Source organism: Heterocephalus glaber, unplaced genomic scaffold, assembly GCF_053883595.1.
Source record: "Heterocephalus glaber isolate CG9 unplaced genomic scaffold, H.glaber_assembly_v1.0 deba00001523, whole genome shotgun sequence".
NCBI lineage: Eukaryota > Metazoa > Chordata > Mammalia > Rodentia > Bathyergidae > Heterocephalus > Heterocephalus glaber.
In genome coordinates, this window is record NW_028258327.1 from 18,133,866 (window position 1) to 18,153,764 (window position 19,899).

Below are 19,899 nucleotides of genomic sequence, written 5' to 3' on the forward strand. Positions count from 1 at the left end.
GCCCCCGGATATAGTATAGTAGGTGCTAAATAAACAGTCCCTAGTAAGGCAAGTCCCTCTTTGGCCCCAGGAGTCTCCAGTCTGAGTTCCCTTTCTCCTCTTCTGTGCCACACCACCTGCTGAGCTGCTGGCACCTGTGGGATCTGGATCACCTTGCTGACCAGCCCGTTTTTGTTTTTTTTTCTTATTGTGTTGAACAGAAGGAAGTTCACCCATGTGATTTTTTTGCAATACTCGGAAAGGGTGGGTACTGTGTATCCTGTGGTGAAAATCTTGTGAAGGAGGATCGCACGTTTTAGGCTCGCCCCCGCATTGCTGCTATTCCTATTTGAGGATTGTCCCCACACCCCAGACACCTCCCACAAAAGCCTTGAAAATTTTATTTTATTTAAATCACAGTCTATGCAACAAGGAGACATGAGGAGGCAGCTATGAATAAACCCTGAGCTTGTTATACACCTGAGACCTTTTCCAAAAGGCTGCAGCGGAATTATTATTTAGTCTTGGCAACCATGAGACGTGTGATTTCTTCAGAAATATTTACATCAGCGTGGGCCCGATTTTTAAAATATTCTTGATGGGAAATACTTTGAGCCATAAAGGCACATTAAAAGGCAATTGGTATGGAGACTGCACCGCCGCTGTGCATTTCTGAGTTCTTTTCCTGGGGCGCTTCAGCATCTACAGGGTGTCCCTACCATACTGCTCTGCGTTGAGGGCTTGGGCACCGCAATGTTGGGGGCAGCCCAACTGGGACTGGAACCTCATCTAGCCCAAGGTAGGGGCGCTGCGGGTGCGCGCTTGGCGGGGTGTGGGTGGCTTCTCCGGATTTGCAGGCTTTCCCCTCCCCCAGCTTAGCCGCCCGTGTCAAGACCACGTGCGGGAGCCGCGCGTGGGGGCCCCTGGCGCACAGCCGCCGCAGTGAGTGACAGTGCCGCGTCCCGGGGACCCATGTTCGGCGCGAGTGTCTTGTGAGAGTGTCTGGGTGGGTGGGGGGCGCTGTGCCATCCTGCACCCCTAGTGCTTGAGAGTATGTGTGGCCCGGCGCCCCGCCGAGCGGTGCCTGCGGCCGGGCGGGCGAGCGCGCGCGCACCCGTGCGGAGTGTGTGTGTGTGACAGTGTGTGTCAGGTGACTTGGGTCACGCAGTCTCTCCCTCTCCCTCCTTGGGGAGGAACTGCCGCGCTCCGGCTGAGTCCGCCGGCGGGCGGGCGGGGGAGGGGGCTCCTGGAGTGCTGGGAACCCCGGGACCCCGACCTGGGCGCCGCCCGCCGCAGGGGACACGCAGCCCGTGCCTCCGCCGCCGACCGCGAAGCTCCAGACAAAACCCCAATTCACAAAAAGGTTGCTAGCGGCTGGCGAGGAGGCTTGGCTCGCACTGGGACCCCAGCCGTCCTAGCGCCAGCTGTCCGGGGGGCGCGATGAGCCAGGTGCTGGGGAAGCCGCAGCCGCAGAACGAGGACGACGGCGAGGACGAGGAAGAGGAGGAGGATGAGGAGGAGGATGAGCTGGTGGGGCTAGCGGACTACGGGGACGGCCCCGACTCCTCGGACGCTGATCTGGACAGCGGGGCGGAGGAGGGAGGTGAGCGCCCTTCCGCTCCTCCGAGTCTTCCCGCCCCCGCCGGGCCGGGCGCGCGGGCTGCGGACTTGGAGGGGATCCAGGGGACTGACTAGGGGGGCGCGTGGGGGACGCTAGAGAGGCGACCTCGAGCTGCGAAATGGGGGAGCCCGGTGTTGGAGGCCGAATGGGGACCAGGGTCGGTGAGGAAAGGGGAGGCGGAAGAGTCTGGGAAGGAGAAACGCGCGCTCTCCGGCGCCTCCCGGCCGGTGCCTCCGGGCCGGTGCCTCCCCAGCCCTCGCCGCGAGGTCTGCGCCGGGTCCGGGGGTTTCGGACAGGAGAGGACCTCTTGCGTGCCCTGGGACCTCTCCAAGAACACTGCTGTTTAAGGGGGGGGGACGCGGGGGGGGGCTCAGATGTCGAGGCTAAAAAAAGGCAGCGGGCGGCAGCGTGACTGGTAAGGTCTCCGGCAGCTGCGGGTGTCAGTCTCGCCCTGTGTCGCCGCGGGACTCATCCTGCGGGCGGGCGGGTGGACGCGCGCGCCCGGGTGGAGAGGAACTTCTCGAGTGGCCGAGGGTTTCCCGGGATCCAGGCGAAGGCCATTGTTGGGACACCTTATCTGTGCTAAGTGTTACCAACCAGCAGGGCATGGCAGTGCCTGGCCGGGAGTGAGAGTGGGGCGGGGGAACTATTTGTCTCTGAAGCAAACTCTGTTTCCTGTTCAAGAAGCTGGTTTTAGTAATCATTCAGCCTGTGGGGGCTTCCTGAATTTTATTCTTAAGACCTAAGGAAATTGAGAGCTTTTTAGGATTCCAGAAAGAATAATCTTTATTTCCTCAAAAGCAAGCAAAAGATCTGTAAGGTCATCTGAAAAGGTCAGTAGAATGCGTCTGTTAAACAGGATAGTCTCAGCGAAGCTGTCTGCATCCTAGAGAAAATAACTAATGCTTCACCCTGAAGAAATTGTGTGAGGGATGAAAGTACCTTTGTAATTTGATTTTTAAGAACGTCTGTTGAGAATTCACTTGCTTTAAATTCTCTGTACAAAGTCTTTCTCCGAGGACAGTTTAGGCACGACTTGCAATGAATCCGAAAGAGAATAAAGTTAACTAAGCTTGAGTATGGCAGATGAGAAAGCAGCAAAGTCACCCTTTTTCCCCAGTGTCTTCTCTCCTGGGAGGATTTGTGCTGATTCCCATTTGCTTAAACTGGTGTGTGCACCTGAGCATTTCTGTCCTGTGCACTCTCCCTAATTGGTCCCACTGTTGAGTACCCGGCCACATTTTTATAGATAAAGGCTTTCAACCCTTTTATTGGAGTCTCTAGGGCTACCTTTCCTAATTAAATTGTTCGGTTGCTTCATTATTATTCAAATTGCATTTGTTAGCTCCTCCCAGATTCTTAGGAGACTTGGGAGAGGGGAGAATGGGAATGTATTTACAAGGTATTTGAAATGGTAGATGCACAATAGGGTGATTCGGTTTAAAAAAAAAGGAACTGTAGGGGGGGCAGTAATTTGATATTGTGGGGGGAGGGAGCAAAAAGGTTCCAGGAAAAGTACCAGACCTGTTTGTTTATTCTGCAGCTCTCCAAGGGGGCACTTTTAAAATTTGATTTGGGGACTTGAAATTACAGCCCTGCCTGAGGGGTAGGATTCCCTGAACAAAGGCTTCCCCAGAGCTCAGACTTGGAGGCTCCCCTCTGCTGCTAACCTAAAGGCAGACCTGCCTTGTAACTGATGTTTTGATGACTTCAGTAATAAAATCCTCCTACGTGAGTTCTTGAGATCAGCCTGGAATCTTGCTATAAAAGGATTGAGTATGTAGTGAGAAGAGCAACACATTAATATTTGCCCTGGCAAACATTACTGAAGCCTAACCTCTCTCCACCTAAGTCTGCTATGGTTAGGTTTACTGCTTCTAAGATTTCCTCAGTTATCTTTGGGCCACTCTTCTTTTTCCAGGTTTCCCCGGCTTTAATGTGGAGATTTAGGGCTTGATGCAGAATGTCTGAGAATGTTTGCTTTCTACAGATGGGCTCCTCAGTTCCAGCAGGGATTATCCCTGACTGTTGTGTCCATTGATAAGGGATGTTGGGGTTGGGAGAGGGGAAGCTGGGAGATCTGACTTGCCTTCCAGTGTCCTTTAGAAGGTTGTTTGACATGTTGCACTATAATCCTGTTGTAGTTTCAGTGAAATTTACATTTACCTACTCTCAGACTTAGGAAATGGAATGTGAAGAACAAGGACTTACTTATTTTGAAAAAAGATGAATATAGTGTACTCTGAACTGTGAGCAAAACTTTTCACTAGCGAACCCTCCTTCCCCTTCCTCTTCTAAACAGCTTTGGTTTAGTGCCTGTTCTTAGTTGAGACCTGAGGTTTTTCCCAGGAGGTTCAGAAATCCACCCTGGCTGGAAGTGGGGCTCTTGGGAATGGGATGCAAGACCAGCTAGCATCACCAGTTAAGTTACAAGACCACTTGTCAGGAGCTGTGCAAGAGAATGTAGTCTGAAGGTGGGTAATACAATTTTCATTTCCCTTTGTCTCTAAGACTTAGAAACCTCCGATCTTATTTTTAAACCAAGTGCCTTATAAGTTTTCCACATTATGCAAAGTTTGAAAATGTAGTGCAGCTAAGGTGAGACTTAAATTGCACTTCTGGCTTCCACTCCATATTTTATTCATGAATAGCAGGAGTATTCTCAGGCCCTTCAGTTTCATTAAGGACAGATTGCAGCACTTTTCACCCTTCTTTCATTGTAGTTAATCACAGAATAGGTGCTTCTCACCCTCAATCCCCATATTACAGATAAAACTCCCAAAAAGAGGCAATGATTAAGCCATTAAAAACAATAACATTGGGCTGTGTTGTACCTCAGTGGTAGAGCCCCATGCCCAAAGCCCTGGGTCCAATCCTCAGCAACATCCCTTACCTAAAAAACAGTTTCACTATAAATTATTTTTTTAACCTTAAATCTTTAGCAAATTTCTATATCTTAAAATCTGTAGTAACAAGGGAAGCAATTAAAAGGCTTTTTGTTTTCTTTTTGTGGTGGTGCTAGGAAGTCACTCTACCACTGAGCTGCATCCCCAACCCAAAAGATCGTATTTAAGCATGTGGGAAGCCCCAAGTTTGATTCAGAGTACAAAAAACTTTTAAAGTATTTTCCCTAAAATTCCAAGTTTTTAAAAACTTACTTATTTTTAATAGCAAAACATTTATTGGTACATCTTAGGCATACATAATGCTAACACTCATCATAGAGAATTTGCACCACCAGATTCTAAGTTTTAAGGTCACCACAGTCCAGGTAAGTTTGGTTTATGTTTTCACAGCAGCTGACACATCCCCTAAGAGTGAGGAGGTGACAGTTCAGGTGTTTACTGGAGGCAACGAAAGAGATCCAAGGTCAGCAAGTGATACTTTCTTATAGGGCATACATGTGGTGAATTCAACTGTTGCCATCTACTAAGTGTTAGCTTTTCCCCTTAATACACACACATACACACACACACTCTTACTTTTTTTCTTTTTTTCTGGCTGTGCTGGGAATTGAACCCAGGGCCTCCTACATGCCAAGCAAGAATTCTTTACCATGGAGCTACATACCCAGCCCTTTTAAAAAATAATTTAAAAATTATTTGTGAATTTATCTTTTCATCATTTCTTGAATAAGTAGAAATGGTTGTCCTTCTGATATTGAGGTCATGGCTCAGAGAGGACGGGATTTTTCTGAAGCTCCATCGTGTGAGTGAGGATTAGAAGAGGGTCAAGTGTGTGGAAATGTAAGTCCCTTTCTTCAAAATTCTGTTTTGTTCTAAAAGCATTGGGTTGACTACACCCATGGCCACAGTTAATCTCTAGAGTTCCTCCTGGCTCTAGTGCCTGTGATACAGAAGTGGTGGAATAGATAGAAGTACAGAATAGTTAAGAATGATGTCACCAGTGCTTGCTTTGGCAGCATGTATATTAAAAGTGGAACAATACAGAGAAGATTAGCATGGCCCTTGTACAAGAATGAGAGGCAAATTAATTTTTAAAAAATGCGACCAAAGTCACACCCTAATCAAGTGCTTGCTCTAATATGCATATTATAGAGCGTATGTGTATGATATGTTTTGAAAGCAAGGTTCAGTGATTCAGAGTCAGATGAGCCTAATTCTCTCCTTTTTAAAATTTTTTTTGGTACCGGGGATCGAACTCGGGTCCTTGTGCTCGTGCAGCAGGCAGCGAAACCACTGAGCTAAATCCCCGACCCTTACTCTCTACTTTTATTAGAAATTGCTTTTTTTTTGGTCATACTGGGGATCAAATTGAACCCAGGGCCTTGTGCATGCTAGGCATATTCTCTACCACTGAACTACATTTCATGCCTTTCTCTCATTTTTCTGTTAGAACATACACAGGATAGTTTAATGGAACTGTGAGGTAGAAACAGGACATTCTGGGGATTCTGAATAAGAGCTCTGAGTTTTATTTGTTTTTTTTCGGTACCCGGTATTGAACTCGGATCCTTGCACTTGCGAGACAGGCGGCGGAACCACTGAGCTAAATCCCCAGCCCTAAGAGCTCTGAGTTTGAAAGATCATCTCTTCTCTTTGCCCCAGTTCACCCTCTGCTTTATTCCATCCTCCCCATCTCATACCAGTTCATGACAATTTCATTTCCTACCATTTCACTTCCTACCTTAGCTACCACCTCTTTCTTGCTAATTTTCTTACTTCTCTTTTTAATGTTTATATTTTTAAAAGGCTTTAAAAATCCTTTTGTCATAGCCTTAGAATTCTCTGGTTACAGTGGCTGTCCCTTGTTCAGCTATAACATTCAAATAAGTTTTTCACTCTTGGACTAAATTGTCCAAGGTGCTAATTTACTCTCTCTCTGTCTTTTTTTTTTTTTTTTTTTTTTAGTACCAGCGATCGAACTTGGGACCTTGCTCTTGCAAGGCAGGCGGTGGAAACACTGAGCTAAATCCCCAGCCCTGCTAATTGACTTTCTTTTCTTGCAGACCTCTGAGAAAGACCACAGCTCAATATGAGAGCGCTACCTGAAGCAACTAGAGTTGCTCTCAAAATGATTGTTAAAAAGTTCTCCCTGAGCACTATTCCCCTTTTGGAAAGCATTGGTAAATCTGAACACAGTAGGGATGTCATTGAATATATATGTTAAGGAAATGGTTTTAATGGTGTTTTTTTAGTTGCCTGCTAGTGTGATTTGACAGGATTTCGTAGAGAAAGAGTTGGTCTTCACAGACAATAAAAATTGCCATAATGTCTTTGAAAATTTCTCTGATTCTCATTTAATTCTCCTAAGTAGTTGACCAAATGAACACTGAATCTTCATGACTTTTGTATATTCTCCTATTAGTAGTGCTATTATTATTGAAAGGATTCAGTCTTTTTTGGGTTGAAATTTCTTCTTGAAGAACTGGGTCTTGAATGTGTATGTAGTTACGTTCATCAGCAAACTTCTAGAAATTTAAAGGAGCCAAAGATAATGTTGCAAATAGAAACAAATTGAGAGCCTGTTCCTAAAACCATAAGTATGTAGATCCATATGCCTTCATGGACTCCACAGAATATTAATGGCAAAGACATTCTGTCTTCCCCTTCAAGTTGAGTGAGCCTCTCACTGTAGTCACATTCCACAAAAGATCCTGTCGTTGCCTAGGCTTGGGCTGGAGAGGAAAAAAAGGCGCGTGCGTGTGTGTGTGTGTGTGTGTGTGTGTGTGTGTGTGTGTGTGTGTATGTATACATTGAGAGATGGGTAAAAGAAAAAAATTAAGATTCATGGGCTAGGGGATATGTATGTGGTCGCCTATGGCTTGTAAATGGCAGAACCGGAACTTGGACCCTCGTGGGACACTAACCCAGTACTTTGCCATCAAATCTCTACTACCTATTTCTGATTCTTTCATTAAATTATCTTTGTTTTATTTTCCTTTTTGGGGCCTGTTCTCATTTCTCAGAGAACTTTTCTTAATTTTAATACATCTCAGTTGTAATGTGCCAGAATTTATGAAGTCCATTTCATATAATGCGTCATTCTTCCTAGAGAGACCCTTTGGATTTAGGAAGGTAGGGCCACTGTGGTTAAGAGCTGTGTACGGAGGTACTTGGCTTTCAATTCCCATTTTCCTGATTTCCGCTTCCTTCTTTGTTTTGAACATTCCCAACCCAGAGATCAACCGGGCAGGGGTTCCCAGATAACCCTGTGGTCGGAGCACTAATCCATCTTTCTTTCTGTATTTACAAGGTTTGTCAGGGCTGGTTACTGGATAATTCCAGATTAAGAATTAGCATGCAGGTGTTAAAGACCAATAATGGCACAATTAGACGGCCCCTCCCCTTACTGCCATTTCCTTGGGTGGTGACTGAGTTTTGGCAGGGTCAGTTTCACAGCTGGGCTATTTGGGAAATCTGAGTGCTGTCAGAGCCAGGTGAAAATGATAAGTTCTCTTTAGTGTCCCAGACTATAAGTAGATAAAATTTACCTAGGCATAAAGCTGATCCTCTTGATATCCAGTTCCAAGTGCTGATCTGGGCCAAAGTCAGACAAGACATTTCTTTTTAAATCTTTAGTTAATTTAGCTTTAAATTCTTCTCTGTCACTCTCATTTAAATTATCCCAACAAATATCATTGGAGGTTTTTATTAAAGTGTTAATTGTGCTAAGCACTGAGGCCTCGTTTATTGGTTTTCTCCAGTAATGGAGATTAAACCCAGTCAGGGCCTTTGCACTGAGCTATATCTCTAGCCCTTTTTTTTTTTTTTTTTTTTTTTTAAATTTTTTCTAGACAGTTTCTCACTAAGTTGCTAAACTGCAGGATGGGCTTGAATTTGCAGTCCTCCTGCCTCAGCCTCCCAGAATGCTGCGATTACAGGTATGCTCCACCATGCCCAGTTTTGTTTTGTTTTTACAACAATTTTAATTGTACTTAGCTATAGACTGTTTGCAAAGTGATGTTTTTGTAATCTATACTTTGTAGTTCACAGGCCATTGGACCTATTTTAGGCCAGAAGGAAAAAAGCCTTCTTTAGAATATACTATATTATTAGGGCTGGGGATATAGCTAAGTGGTGGAGCACTTGCCTAGCACCCATGAGGCACTGGATTCCATCCTCAGTAACATAAGGGGGAAAAAAAGGAAGAAGGTAAAGGAAAAAATACTATTAAAAATTTATAGATTGGCAGAAGTTACTACCAATACCTAAACTTTCTTCAAATGACATTTTCCATTTTTCACATATATGTCTCATAACCCTGTATTAGCCTGTTTTGTGTTACTATAACAGAATACTTAATATCGAGTACTTTATAAAGAAAAACAGTTTTTAGAACTCTCAGTTTGGTATGCTGAAAGTCCAAGATCAGGCAGCCCCATCTGTTTGGCCCCTGTGCCCCGCCCCCAGTTGTATAAACAACATAGCAGAGAAACAGACAAGGAAATAGAGCCTAGCATGTAGGCTTGCCTTGCTTTGTAACAGCCTCTTGAGAGGTGATTTGCTCCCTGAGACCAGCATTAATCCCTTCCAAGGGCAGTGCCTCCAGAGACCCAAGCATGTTCTAGGCTCCACTTCATAAAAAGGTTCTGCCACACTTCTAACATGTGAGTCTTTGGTGGACACATTCAGACCATGTCCAAAACATAGCAAACTTGGAGAAGAATAGTAAAGAGCCAAAATTGATATTTCCTAAATAGGAAGAAGATAACAGTTAAAAATCAGCGAGGGCCCCATTATCCATAGTTTAATATACACTAGACATCTGCAGGTAAAACACACTTTGTTGCCTTATATAGTTTTCTACAAACATAAAAGTTCTTAATGCCCTGGTGTACCAGAAAGTATCTTCGGATTAGTTCATATATTCTCCCATTTATGTTTATGCAGTTTTTAAAAGTGTTTATTATAATGGGAACATCTTGTGAGACTTATCCTCGGAACCCTTTTAAGATTAGAATGTATTATTGCTGACTATACCAGTTAGGGTTTACTAAAAGAGCAGATTTAATATAAAATATTTATATGATATATAAAGGATTTACAAGATAGACTAACAGTGGCTGCCTGCAGAGTCAGGGTGGAAGAATGCAGAAGGGCTGTCTGTGCACTGGAGATCCAGAGAATCCAGTCAAAAGTTGAAGTCCTGGTACTCACTGCAGCGTCCAGTGTGAGTCCGTATGGGAAAGATGAAGGGTCTGTATTGGAAGGCTGAAGTCTGCTGTGGATGTCCAAAGGCAATGGTGAAGACTGGAGCTTCTCCAAAGAAGCAAGAGCAAGACTACCTTCTTTCCCTTTTTAGTCCATTCAAGCCACAAACCTGTCGGTCAGTGCCATCCATATTCAGGGTGGGTCTTCACTCTTCAGCAAGTCAGTCATCTAGATGCACCTAGAGCTGTGCTAACCTAATCTGCTAGGTGTTTGCACAATTAAACTCCAAGCTTCCCAGTATTGCACTGGTGGACTAACCTGCTACCAGTCTGTCAACTGATTAATTCAGAGGTATTTATTGAACTCATGCCATATGCTACAGTGTATTCTGCTTGTGAGAGAGACAAGAAGACAGACATGAAGTAAAAAGATGATTGTATAGTGAAAAGGGTTATTAAGACATAGGGGGGCCAGGGATTTAGTTCAGTGGTTCCGCCACCTGCCCCGAAGCGCAAAGACCCGAGTTTGATCCCTGCTACCAACAAAAACAAAAACAGAAACAAAGAAGACATAGAGCTCTGGCCTGGGAAGTGGTAGGGGATGATCTACATCAGAGGTGACACTGTAGCTGGATGGAGTGGAGGAGAAGCTACAAGACCCTGAGGAAGAACCTTCTGGAAAGCCTCAGTGGCTGGAGAAGAGGGAATCAGTGAGGAGAAGATCTAGGTGTGGGAAAGAGGGAAGCCAGTGTAGCATTTGGGGGAGAGGAAGCATTATCTGAACTTTACTGTAAATGTTTTGGGGAACCTCTGGACTGGGTCTCCTCCTCTTCAAACTGCATTTCTTACCCTCCAGTTTCCTCAACTTGCCAGAACCTCTTCATGGAGCAATTTCTCCTTCAGTCATTTCTTTCATGCATGCTCTTCCTTAAGATTCAGATATTCTCAGTGTCTAGAACACCTAGCTAGCTGAGCATCATACTCTTTTTCTCGTGTCTATTCTCCTATTGCTAAAGGATGGACCTTTTTTCCCTGTATCTGCAGCCCTGGCACAGCCCTGCTTGATAGGTGATCAGGGAACCTGTATGAAACGAGAACAGACTATCTTCTTATAAAGTTCACCCCACTTCAGCAATTGCCCCCAATTCTGTTGACACCTTTAGAGCCCTCTCTGGGGCTGCCTCTTTCATCCCAAGACCTCCTGTAGCTGGTTTCTGATTTCATGTTTGTTAAAGATTCGTCCTGTGATTTCCCCTTCCAGAGCAGCAGCCATCCTTTGTTCTCTTTCACATTTTCCCCTTTCTCAGGTTGCTCTTACTAAGCTTGACCCCAGTGGGTGACCTCAGGGAGGTGTTGGTGGAGAGCTTAGCCTGTTCCAGGAGGCCAAGAAGTTGAGAGCTTCCCTTCCTGGTGAGAGCTCACTGCCCCTGCCACTCCCACTGTAGAGTGGGACCCTTTGGGGGAACTCTGAACTGCATTCTCTGGATACCTGGACAGGAACTTGAACCTTAGACTCTCAAGTTAGAAGTCTCAAGTTAGAAGTTGTTCTAGAGACCAACCTACTCAGGCTCTCTGGGGTTTATTAAACAGATATTTAAGGGGAAGAATGGAGAGGATTAGAGGGTCATTCTTTGCCAGCAGTTCCTCTCTAATGTAAAAGGAACTTTTCCTAGAAATCTACAGCAGAGTCCTACAATTTTTTTGACTATAGCCCACAATCAAAAACATATTTATGTAGGGGCAGGGATTTAGCTCAGTGGTTCTGGCACCTGACTCAAGTGCGCAAGGTCCCGAGTTTGATCCCTGGTACCAAAAAAAACCCATTTATGTTATAAACCAATGTCCACATATGTGTAAATAAACCTGAGTTTCACTAAGTAGTACAGTATTACTATGCACGATGTACTCTAGTATTTCCTAGCTTTTTTTTTTTTAATTTCTTTGTTGTTGTCTAGTGCTGTTGCTGTTTAATGCCCACTAATTGATTTTGTGATGACAAATGTGTTCTGACTTAAGTTTTGGGAATCATGAATATGATGAAAATAATGGGTATAGAATATTTGGTTAGAAGATTGTACAGTGAGCATGAAGCCATTTTGTAGAATGACTCCAGGGAAAGTTCTGTTGTGAATGTTAATTTATGACATATGCAGATTAAACCATAGTGTAGTATTTAATGTGACAAAGAGAGCTGATTGGTGGCTTCGACTCTTGGTGAGCACACTGCCACATACCAGCTGTGTGACCTTGACAATTTCCTTCCCTCAGAATCCTCAGGTGTAAAATAGACCTGTACCTCCTCACCAGCTAGGTAGTTTGTAGAAGTGTCCAGAGCAGTCCTGGGCACCCAGAGTATTTCCATACATGCAGTCATATGTGATAAAATGCATCCGCAGGGGTCTAAAAGGTCTCTGCAGAGCTGAGGTCACTGCTGATTTGGGCCACCGTTTCTCAGCTGTTTATAGTCAGTGGTATGGTCTTGAATTTGGCAGGCAGGGAAAAGAAAATAATTCCAGCCTGCTCCAGGAGGCCAAGAGGCTGAGGTGTTTCCCTTCCTGGGGAGAGCTCCTTGCCTCTGCCACTCCCACTGCAGAGTGTCTGTGTTGTTACAGCTGTGTGTATTTCATTTCTCAGCTGCTCTATGTTTGTAAACCTGCACACACCCACCCCCTCTTCACAGTGGTCTCCTTCACTACCCTGTTCTCCCAGAGGAGGAGATTCAGCCCCTCCAGTGCACCATTCTGGATGATCCTGCTGCATAGAGACTTAGAGACCCTGCTGAAAGATAATTAAAACCTGTACTCACATCTGGCAGTATAAATTAGGAAGAAAGATATTCATCAACATCATTTTCTTCTCTTTCTTTCCTTCTTTGTTTCTTTTCTCTTTTTCCTCTTTCCCTCCTTTCTTTTCTTTCTTTCCTTCCCCCCCCCCCGTCCCTTTCTTTCTTTTCATAGGACTGTGGATTGATCCCAGGAAAAGCTGAGCTACATTCCCAGCCCATTAATTAATTAATTAATTATTTTAAGATGCCCAGACTGGGCTTGAACTTGTGATCTTCCTGTCTCAGCCTGTTGAGTAGCTGGGATTGTAGGTATGTGCCACCCAGCGCTTATGATTTATTTTGAGTTAATTTTTGTATGTGGCGTAAGGTGTGGATTGAAATTCTTTTTTTTCTTTTGCATATGGATCCAGCACCATTTGGTGAAAATGATTATTCTTTTTCCTTGGCATTAACTTTCTATTCTTGTCAAAACTCAGTTTTCCATGTATGCATGGATTTGTCTCTGGACTCCCTGTTATGTTCCAATGATCTATTTATTTGTCTGTCTTTCTGTCAACATCATAATTGTTTAGAATAGATTTTGAAGTTTCTCCAAGATGGGAACTATGTTATACATATCTTTTTGTCCAGCCAAGGTTTACCAAGTTTTGGTATGTTAATCAACATATTTATTGTATCCCTAAAACAGAACAATTTAAGACAGTCATTTAGAGAAAAAAATATAGAGAGTTGACATCATAATTTAAGGAGGGTTTATTTTAAAAATTTTTTTGGTACTGGAGATTGAACACACCCTTTTAAATATTTTATTTTGAGATGTCTAAGTTGCTCAGGCTGTGTTTGAACTTGTGATTCTTCTGCTTCAACCTCTCACAGTGCTGGGATTACAGGTGTGTCCCACTACTCACAGCTTCCACAGTTACATTTTTATCTCCAAGATCTCTATGGACCTTTCTCATATCTGCTCTTGCTCTGTGTCTATTATTTCACAAATGTCACATTTTGTCTTATCTCTGAGTATTGTAATTATACTTGAGAGATCGCTCTGATTCCATTATTAACTGTTTCTACAGCTGTACATTCTTCCACTTGTTGAGTGTATATTTTGTTTTATAATGATGGTATTCCCCAAGTGTTTGGCATTTGAGGAAGTGTCTGAAGGGAAGATGGTGTGGTTCCTTCTTTGATGGTGCTGTATTCCATGGTTTGTAGTGAGAGTGAGGGCAGTAGTGTGGGTGCCCCCTGTTTCTTCTGGGCATCACTAGCTCCTGAGGCATTGCCTTCCTTCTCATGCCCAGGCTTCGGAATTTACTGCCCCCGCTTGGAAGATAACCTAGTACCTATATGTGTGCTTATATGTTGGTGGGGGAGGGTTGCATGAGTGGGCAATGGCACAGAGTTTTTCTGCTTGGCTTTTCTCATTGTGATTCTTCAGATAATGACCTTGTAGATTGTCTTCATTTCCTTCCTGCTGTGGGTCCTACTTTCTGCAGCAGAACCCTACCATTCAGAGCCAAGGACTGCAGGTTCTGTCTTCAGTCTGATCTTTGTGTTTCTTAGAGGTTTTCTCAATTATCAACTCTTGAGTTCTTTTTGTTTCAAGCTCAGCTATCCGTGTTGTATTTATTTATTTATTATGCGGACCTTTTCCATTTTCCTTAGGGATTTAGTTTGACGGGGGAGACTGTAACGTGTTAGCAGTCTGATATTTTTGAACTTGAAGTTCTGTTGTCTTTTTCAATTCATGACCTGCATTTGGTAAGGTAGACTTTTAATGGCAGTAGTGTAAGTAGCATGTAAGCATTAAGGAAGAAGAAAGCTGGTGACATTTTGGGCTGTTTTCATTCACATTACAGCCTGTATCATACATCATCAGCAATTTGTTGAATTGTATTAAGTTGAACTGGAAAACAGTATATTTTGGCATGGATGAGATGTTGCTTATAGTGAGGTCTTGTCTACGCACATCTGTATCTGCCTATTTTTTCTTTATTTAATCATTGTTTTTTCTGAAATTTATGTGTTTACCTATACTATTGCAAATTCAAACATCAAAATATTATATACAGTAAATTTACTAAGATATCAAATATTAACATTATGTTTTAGAAAACTAGAATTTTAGGGGAAAATGGTTAATTACATTAGGAAAATATTACTTTTTCAGTCTTTATTTGATTATGGTGTTACTAGGACCAGGGACAGAGAAAGACGTAATGTAACAAAAATAAATTTAGAAAAATAATTTAATATATGTATAACTATATTTGCTCATATTCTTCTGCTTCCTTCTCTCTTCTCCTTCTCCTCCTCTCCTTCTTCTCTTCATCCTGTTCCTCCTTCTCCTCCTCCTCCTCGTTCTCCTTTTCCTTCTTCACTAGAGATTGAACCCAGGTTACACTGAGCTACATCCTCAGCTCTTCTGAATTTTTTAAAAATAGGGTCTTCCTAAGGTACCCACGCTGGCCTCGAACTTGCAATTCTTGCCTCATCTGAGCAGCTGGGATCATAGGCATGTGCTACCATGTCTGGCATTTTCTTTCACTAAAGATGTTTGTTTCTTGATCTTTCTCAAAATTTAATAATGCGACTTTTGTTTTTATGTATCTGTATTTTGGGTCATCATGAAGCCTTTTAAAAAAAATCGAGAAATGAACTGAACATACCTGTAATCCCAGCTATTCAAGAGGCTGAGGGAGTACTGCAAGTTCAAGGTCAGCCTGGACAACTTAATGAAGCCTGTCTAAAAAAACAAAAGACTGGGCATTTAGTTCAGTGGTAGAGTGTTTGCCCCAGCATGCATAAGGCTCTGAGTTCAATCCTTAGTATTGAAAAACAATTGAATATACTTCAGATAGCATACATAATATTTGCCACTTTAAAGTGTAGTGTAATTCAAGGTAGGCATGGTGGCATTCATGTGTAATTGCAGCACTTAGAAGGCTGAGGCAGAAGGATTGTGAATTTGAAGCCAGCCTGAGTTCTAGGCCAGCTTGGACTACATGGCAAAACCCTATCTAATAAACAAAACAATAACAAAACAAGGGGCCAGGGATTTAGCTCAGTGGTTCCAGTGCCTGCCCACAAGCACCAGATCTCGAGTTTGATCCCTGGTACCCAAAAAAACCCCCCAAAACCAAACAAACAATAACAAAACAAATAACAATAACAAAAAAGAAACAAAACAACCCCCCGGAAATGTACAATTCATTGGATTTTTTTAGGATATTCACAAATGCATGCAATCATTACCACTTTAAATCCAAAACATTTTCTTCACTTCAAAGAAACTACATACCAATTAACAGTCACTTCCCATTTTCCCTTGTCCAGCTCCTGGCCACGACTTATCTCTTTTTCTCAATAGATTTGTCCTTTCTGGGTATTTCATGTAGATGGAATCATACAATATGGAATGTTTTGTGTCTGGCTTCTTTCACATAGTGTAATGCTTTCAGTGCTTGTCTGTGTTACATTGTGTATTAGCACCTCATTCCTTTTTATATCTGAATAATTTCTGTGTGGATAGACCACATTCTGCTTATCCATTCATCAGTTGATGGAGTTTTGTTTTTTCCCACATTTTTGGGTATTATAAGTAAATATTGATGTACAAACTTCTGCTTGGACACTTCCTTCTCAGGAATGGAATTGCTGAGTCATATGGTAGCTCTACATATAAGCTTTTGAGGAACTGCCTGCCAACTATTTTTCAAAATAAACCATTTTATATTTCCTCCACTAGTACATGAGGGTTACAATTTCTCTGTATCCTTACCAGCATTTGTTACTATCTGTCTTTTTTATTATGGCCATCCTAGTGGATGTGAAGTGGTATCTCATTGATTTTGATGTGAAGCATCTTTTCATATGCCCTTTTTTTGCGGGGGAGGGGGTTCTTACTATTGAGCTTCAGAGTTCTTTATATGTTCAGGTTATTAGACCCTTATTGTAGATATAATTTGCAATATATAATTTGCTGTCTTTTAAAATTTTGATGAATTTAAAATTTCTTTTTAAGTTTTGATGAAGTCCAGTTTATGTCTTTTACTTCTGTGGGTGCTTTTGGTTTTGTTGTCATAAAGCTAAGAAACTACTGCCTAATTCAAAGATGCCAAGATTTATACTTATGTTTTCTCTTATGAGTTTTATAGTTTTAGCTCTTACTGTTATGTGTTTGGTGCATTTTGAGTTAATTTTTGTGTATGGTGTGAGGCAAGGGTCACCTTCATTCTTGTGCATGTGCATAACTAGGTGGTCCAGCACCCTTTGTTAAATGAGTCCTATTTTTAATAATTATTTTAGGTCCTTTATCTCATTTAACTATCATAACAGTTTTATGGGATGTTCATTATCATTACCAATTCCATTTTATGGGTTTTGAAACTTAGGTTTTAAAAGCTAAGTATCTTTTTCAAGGTCTGATAGCTGAAGCCCTAAGGTTTGGTAACCTCAGGGACCTCCCTAACACCCACTAGGCTACTCTCCCTTTGCTTCTATGAAATGTGCAAGCTTTTGGTCAAGCAGGAAGACTGCTTAAAAAGTAAGTGGCTGTCTTGGACTAAAGAGCTTTGTGAAACTAATACTACATGTTCCAAACAGTCTTGCAGTGTTCTGAAGTTTTGCACCAATTTCTACTCTTATCCAGTAATGGTCATCCCTCTAGCACTCTTGGCAGAGGATTTTAGGGATAAGGTTTTGTTACCAGGGAATAGAGTAGTGCTAACCTCTTGGACTTCCTGTGATGATAACAATGTTCTGTTATTGGTGTTGTGCAGTTAGGTTAGCCACTTGCCATTGTGACTATTGAGACTGGCAGGAGTTATGAAACCAAGGTACTAAATCATTTTTATTGTGGTAAAATATATACAGTAGTTTTAACTTTTTTTTTTGGAGACAGGGTCTTGCTGTGTAGCCTAGGCTGACCTTGAATTCACCAGTCTTTCTGTCTTCGCCTCCCAAGTGCTGGGGTACAGGCGTGTACCACCATACTCAGCTTTTATTTTAGCCTTTTTTGAGGGCACAAATTGGTGGCGCTGTGTAATCACATTGGTATACATTCATCACCTTCATCCACCTCTAAAACTTTTTCATATTCCCCCGTGGAAGCTCTTTATTCATTAAACAATAACTCCTCATTCCTTTCTCCTTCCAGGCCCTGGAAACTGCCATTCTATTTTCTGTGTCTCCATTTGACTACCTTAGGAACATCCTGTAAGAAGGATCGGAATTTCTAAATTTTTTTTTTGGTACTGGGGATTGAAACCAGGGTCATTTGCATGCTAGGCAAGCATGCTCTACAACTGAGCTATATTCCCAGCCCTTAAAAAATTTTGAGAGGATCTCTAAACTACAAAGGCTAGTCTTGAATATGAGATTCTCCTGTCTCAGCCTCCTGAGCAGGTAGGATTATAGGCATGTACCACTATACCTACCTCTGAATTTCTAATTTTAACCCATTTAATTTAATTTAGATAGGTATATGTGGTTAGTAATTACCTTTATGGGTGGTGTAGGCCAGAAGCCAGAGTGGGCCTATAAGAGGTTTGCCCCTCCCGAAATGTGCATCTACTTTCTGACTTAGTCTAAATCTGAGGCATCTAGTCCAGGCCCACTGTGTAGGCCTTTGTGGACTGTGAGAGCACTGGCCAGGAGAGGGGAACCGAGAGAGGTGTAGTTCAATATACAGGTGTTTCTGTAGCACATAGAGACTCTGATAATGATGTAGAAAAGGACATTGCTCCAGAATGCTAAACATTTTGCATTCTGCATTCTTCACCTGCATTCTTTCTACGGATAGTCTGCTCCAGGAAATCTTTGCTCTTCATATTCCAGAGTCCCTGGTTGGGATGTGGATTACACGTCTCTGCCCCTGTGAGATGGCAAAAGGTAGTGAAACAGCATTTTTCAGTGTTTTGCACTTCCCAGAGCTGTCCCCTGCACGTTCGGGCCGGTGGAGTTGTCATTCCCTGTATTTGGAAGAGGAGCGTCATCTGTGAGTCATAAATCATATTCGAGGTGGAAGTGAAACTCCTCTAATTAACCACTGTGAAAACAACTCACCCTCATTCTTGTTTTGTGGTTTCTCCAGTTCTGGACTTCAGCGATCCTTTCAGCTCTGAGGTGAAGCCGAGAATCCTGCTTATGGGTCTGAGGAGAAGTGGCAAGTCGTCTATTCAGAAAGTTGTCTTTCACAAAATGTCTCCCAACGAAACACTGTTCTTGGAGAGTACTAACAAGATATGCCGGGAAGATGTTTCCAACAGCTCCTTTGTAAATTTTCAGATTTGGGACTTCCCAGGACAGATCGACTTTTTTGACCCTACGTTTGACTATGAGATGATCTTCAGGGGAACAGGAGCACTAATATTTGTCATCGACTCCCAGGTACAGCTCACGAGTCTCAAGGGTTTGATGGCCCTGTAGCCCCAGGAGAGGCAGAAGCTCACCCTACTCATTTGTGATGGTTTCTGTTGGGTTTTTAAGTCTAGCACAGGCCTTTTTACCAGATAGGTTTCCTAGGGCCCTCAGACATTGCAAAGGAGGAAAGGTGTCCTCCATCCATCCCTGACCAAGAACCACCTGACCATGATGGAGCTGGATACACTTCCACAGGTCATAGACCTGGGAAACCTCACAGATGGTGGGGACTGTCCAGGTGAAGGACAAAAAATATGTGTCATCCCCTTATGGTCCCCTTGACAGACATCTCCAAAAGGTCTTTCCCAGTCATGTTTAAAACTTAACAGGCTAGGTGTGGTGGTGCAGGCCTGTAGTCCCAGCACTTGGGAGGCTGAGGCAAGAGGATCACCGTGAGTTTGAGGCCAGCCTGCACTACATAGTGAGTTCAAGACCATCCTGAACTACATAGTGAGCCCCTGTCTCAAAAAAAAACAACCCTGTAATTTAGAAAGATGAATTTTTCAAACATCTTATACACAGGTTCCCTGCAAAAAACATGTATACAAGTTTACATTTTAAAATGTTTACTATTTCCTATGAAGATAAAGGACTAAATGAAAATCTTACCTTTGTATCAAATAATAATTGTAACTAATATACAACTAAAATAACATAACTATTTTATGTATTTTATAAGTAACTATTAAAAAGTAAAATTGGTGATAAATATCTCTTAAAAAGATGGATAGCAGGGCGTGGTGGGACACACCTATTACAGCTACTCAGGAGGCTGAGCAGGGAGGATTGTGAGTTTGAGGCCAACCTGGGCAACTTAGCGAGACTTTATGTTAAATAAAAGGGAGAAGGATGTAGCTTGTAGTGGTAGAGCACTTGTATAGCATGTGCAAAGCCCTGGGTTCAATTCCAGTACTACAAAGAAAAAAGACTAAGATGGATAGTTGATGTTTTTCTGCTTAGTTTACATATCTGTTCTTGAAT

At 42.7% G+C, this 19,899-nt stretch overlaps 1 protein-coding gene and 1 pseudogene across 5 annotated transcripts in view; both read left to right on the forward strand.

Moving 5' to 3' along the window:
• The first annotated feature begins 717 nt into the window (after nucleotides 1-717).
• The window catches only part of Rragd (Ras related GTP binding D), a 47,339-nt gene continuing 28,157 nt past the window's right edge, over nucleotides 718-19,899 (forward strand). Inside the window, exons 1-3 of one of the 5 annotated variants that reach the window (XM_021240786.2) lie at nucleotides 2,074-2,433; nucleotides 3,903-4,074; nucleotides 18,590-18,885. In XM_021240786.2, coding sequence (XP_021096445.1) covers nucleotides 18,643-18,885 — 243 coding nt within the window. In that variant the 5' untranslated portion in view covers nucleotides 2,074-2,433; nucleotides 3,903-4,074; nucleotides 18,590-18,642. Of the gene's footprint in view, nucleotides 779-925; nucleotides 1,583-1,792; nucleotides 2,016-2,068; nucleotides 2,434-3,902; nucleotides 4,075-18,589; nucleotides 18,886-19,899 lie in introns of those variants that run through there. The other 4 variants (XM_087188006.1, XM_004860208.3, XM_087188007.1 and 1 more) reach the window with 4 other exon arrangements.
• Nucleotides 5,507-5,599, forward strand: LOC147824983 (U6 spliceosomal RNA; annotated as a pseudogene).